Source organism: Phaenicophaeus curvirostris, chromosome 16, assembly GCF_032191515.1.
Source record: "Phaenicophaeus curvirostris isolate KB17595 chromosome 16, BPBGC_Pcur_1.0, whole genome shotgun sequence".
In the NCBI taxonomy this organism is placed as follows: Eukaryota; Metazoa; Chordata; class Aves; order Cuculiformes; family Cuculidae; genus Phaenicophaeus; species Phaenicophaeus curvirostris.
The window spans coordinates 14,418,827-14,422,358 of record NC_091407.1 but is presented as its reverse complement, the minus strand read 5'-3'; the positions used below and the strand labels follow the sequence as shown (position 1 = coordinate 14,422,358).

Sequence of the window (3,532 nt, the reverse complement as noted above, 5' to 3'; positions counted from 1 at the left end):
TGTGCTGCTGCCTCTCTCTTGCTTCTCTTCTTCCTCTGGTGCTGCTGCCCAGGGTCAGGGCCAGCTGTCAGTGTCCCCCTTGGGGGGGGCTGCATGGACGAAAGCCTGGACTTCCCTGGCTTCCTCATCCCCCAGGCAGGGCTGCTGTGCTCAAGGCAGGGGCTGGCTGCCCCTTCCCTGCTTCCTTTCCCTTTCAAGGCCGACAAAGAGCCACCGCAAAGCGGAGAATGCCTCAGCTGGGCCCTGGTAACAGCCAGCTCAGGCAGCGGGGGCCATGCAGGAGGGCCAGTTGCCCTCCTGGCACCATGGGACCTTCAGCATGGGTCTGGTTCCCTGGCACTGCCAGGGAGCAGCGTGTCCCCAAGGCAGTGGCAGGTCCCCACTGGGTGCTGGCAGCCGGGTGCTTTATGAGGCCCCCGCGTCGCCCTTTGCCCCCGTGCGGCTGAGATAAGGGGATGGGATCCACCAACTTGGGCAGCAGAGTAAACATGGGCTGCTGGCTCCTGCCGGCACTGTGCTTCTCGCCTCCTCCTGCTGCTGGGGCAGCCAGTGGCCCTTTGTCACTGCCGCCAGGGACACTGTGACGGTGGGTGGCAAAGGACACCTCACGCGTTGGTGCCTGGCAGGAGTCATTTATTCATTCGTCCCATTGCCAGCTCTGACCCGATGGCTCCAGGTGCTGCAGGAGCCACCGGGTTTATTGTTAACGGTGCGGTATGTGGTGGGGCTGGAGGCCCCCGGGGTCACAGCCCAGCGAAGGGCTCGGGCGGCACCTCCCGCCCTGGCAGCTCCGGCCCCGGCTCCACCGTCCAGTTGGCTAAGAGGTCGCTGAAATCCGGGGTGCCGGCGTGCAGGAGGCTGGCGGGACCAGGGTTAGGCTCCCTCCAGAAGGAAGGCGGCAGCTTCCTGCGGTGCATGGGGGTGATGTGGCCATATTTCCTTTCCAGCCGCTGCGTCTTGCCTCCGGCCGCCCGCGGCAGCAGGCACCGGTGCACACCGTACTCGAAGAGCTCTGCCAGCGGCCCCAGCCTGTGCACGGCCCTGGGGCTGCCGCGCGGTGCCGCGGCCTCGGCTTCGGCATGCCGGGGTGAGCCGCAGTCCTCGGGCACGTCGCGGCTGCCAGCGGCCTCGTCGCAGCCCCGCCGCCCAAAGTACCGCTGGATGTCACAGCTGATGAGCTCCGAAAACTTGAGGAGCCGCAGCGTGGTCTTGGTGGCGCTGGGGACGGCCAACTCTGTCCCCGCGCTCTCCTGTGCCACCTCCTCTTCGTCTTCCTCCTCTTCCTCCTCCTCCTCCTCTTCGGAGAGGTCGGGAAAGTCAGGCTCGGGGCGTGCGGGCAGCAGCAAGCCGTGCGGGAAGGCCAAGGGCTGGATGACACCCGCAGCCATGTCGGGGTGCAGGGTCACCTCAGCGCTCGGACTCACTCTGGGGGCAGGGACAGCAGGGTGAGGGTGGCACCCGCCCTGGCACCCCCCTGACCTGCGGTGACAGGGACACTGCCTCGTGCCACACCGCCATCACGCTGGGGCTGCAGGACAGAAGGTCCCACAGGCAATTGGACTTGGGGTGGTGGGGATGTCTTCATCAAGCTATGTGTCATGGGGCAGCGGGGACATCCCCACCAAGCCATGGGATATGGGGCAGTGAGTGTGTCTTCTCCAAGGCACAAGACATACCATAGTGTGGATGTCGTCCTGCTGCAAGACATGGGACATGGGGAAGTAGGATTGTTCACATCAAGACATGGGATGTGGGACAGGAGGGGCATTCCCATAAATCCACAGGATGTGGGGCAGCAGGGATGTCCCCACTGATCCACGGGACATGGGGCAGCAGGGAAGTCCCCTCCAAATCAAGAGATGCGGGGCAGCCTGGTCCCCTCTAGCTATGGGGCTGTGGGAATACCCCATGGAGCTGTAGGGCAGTGGGATGTTCCCCTGCATCCTGGGGCTGAGCCCTCCCCAACAATGTCCCTGTGGGTTTCCCTACCCTGGGTGAACCCAGCCACCTCCCCACCCTGGTGGCCTCTGGTCGTGTCTGGGTCTTACTGAGCTGGATGAGGCCCCTCTGTGGTTCGTGCTACCTGTGCCGCAGAGTCCCCCCTTGCAGCAGGGAATCCCTGGCCACGTGCCTGGGACCAGCCCTGGAAGAGTCTTGGGGCAGGGAACAAATCGAGGGGACAAATTCTGCTCCTGCCACACCAAGCGCGGTGCTGGACCCTGCAACCACCCTGAGACAGCATCACTAATATCCCTGTTTGTGCTGTCCCCACTGTGGGACCCCCAGTCCTGTCTCTGTGCTGCCATGGTGAAAGTGATGAAGGGCTTAGCATCCTAGGGCTTCTCCAGCTATGGAATCAGCATCGCTGCCATCCCTGGGGTCTCTCTTTATGCTGTCCCCACTGTGGGACCCCCAGTCCTGTCTCCGTGCTGTCCTGGGGAAGGTGATGAGGATCTCAAGCATCCCAGGGCTTCTCCAGCGATGCAGCCAGCATCGCTGCCAGTCTTGGGGTCCCTATTTGTGCTGTTCCCACTGTGGGACCCCCAGTCCTGTCTCTGCCCTTGTGGTGAGGATCTCAGCATCCCAGGGCTGCTCCAGCGATGGAACCAGCCTCACCCACTGCCACCCAGAGCCGGACAAACACCCCAGAGCCAGCGGGCATCGCTCAGGACCCCAGCTCAGCACTCACCTTGGTGCAGCCGCCTGGCCATGCATAGGCTCCCGCGCCGCTCCCCCTCGCCGTCCCTCCACCTGGGCCTGAAGTATTTATAGTGGAGCAGCGAGCTGACGGCTGGCAAATATTTGGTAGCTGTATTGTAATAGTAGACTCGGTAAACAGAGCTGGGGTTTGCTTTAGCACCCAGCAACGGGAGAGCAGCGCGGGGAGGGACGTGGGGACGGAAGGCAGGGCTCACCTTAATGGTTCACTAGCTAGGGGATTTTCAAGTGTTGTTCCTGTAAATTCACCTATTAAATCGGCAGCCCCAGCTGCCAAACTGCCCGCGCACTTGTGCCAAGGGCTCTTATCTCCCTGCTGATTGGAGGCGATATCAAGCTTTGTCAAATAGGCGTAAAATTAAATTTCATGCTATTTTGACTCCTGGAGTAGGGATCTTCTGAAGAACACACTGTGGATCAAGCGGTGCCTCTGCAAACAGGCGCTGCCTCCCCGGCTGCAGTGGGCAAAGCCTCTCTGTGGGGTCCCTCCAGGTGTTCTGCAGCCCCCATATGGGTCCAGAATCCCCATCTCCAGCCTCCTGCACCCCCAAGGCGGGTGCAGGGTGCCCTGACCAGCCCTGGTGTGGAGTTTGGAAGCTTTCAAGGTGTTGTCAAGGGTTGTTTTTTGGGTTTTTTTTTTGTTGTTGTTTTTTGGTTGGTTTTTTTTTTCCAGGGCATGGCACAGCTGGCAGGAGAGGGGCTTTGGAGTGCTCTGCTCCTCAGAGTTGGGGGTTTGAGTGCCTGGGGCTTTTGCCCAGCAGCATCTGCGGATGCAGGGATGGGGACGTGCTGTGTGGAGAGTGCCTGGGCCAGC

At 61.9% G+C, this 3,532-nt stretch overlaps 1 protein-coding gene across 1 annotated transcript; it reads right to left on the bottom strand.

Moving 5' to 3' along the window:
• Positions 1–715: 715 nt before the first annotated feature.
• PERCC1 (proline and glutamate rich with coiled coil 1) lies at positions 716–2,946 on the bottom strand. Its single transcript, XM_069870264.1, has 3 exons — positions 2,916–2,946; positions 2,690–2,809; positions 716–1,425 (listed from the first exon to the last, which is right to left on the bottom strand). The coding sequence occupies exons 2-3, from the start codon at positions 2,713–2,715 to the stop codon at positions 744–746; spliced, it is 708 nt and encodes a 235-aa protein (XP_069726365.1). The 5' UTR covers positions 2,716–2,809; positions 2,916–2,946; the 3' UTR covers positions 716–743.
• Positions 2,947–3,532: the final 586 nt, after the last annotated feature.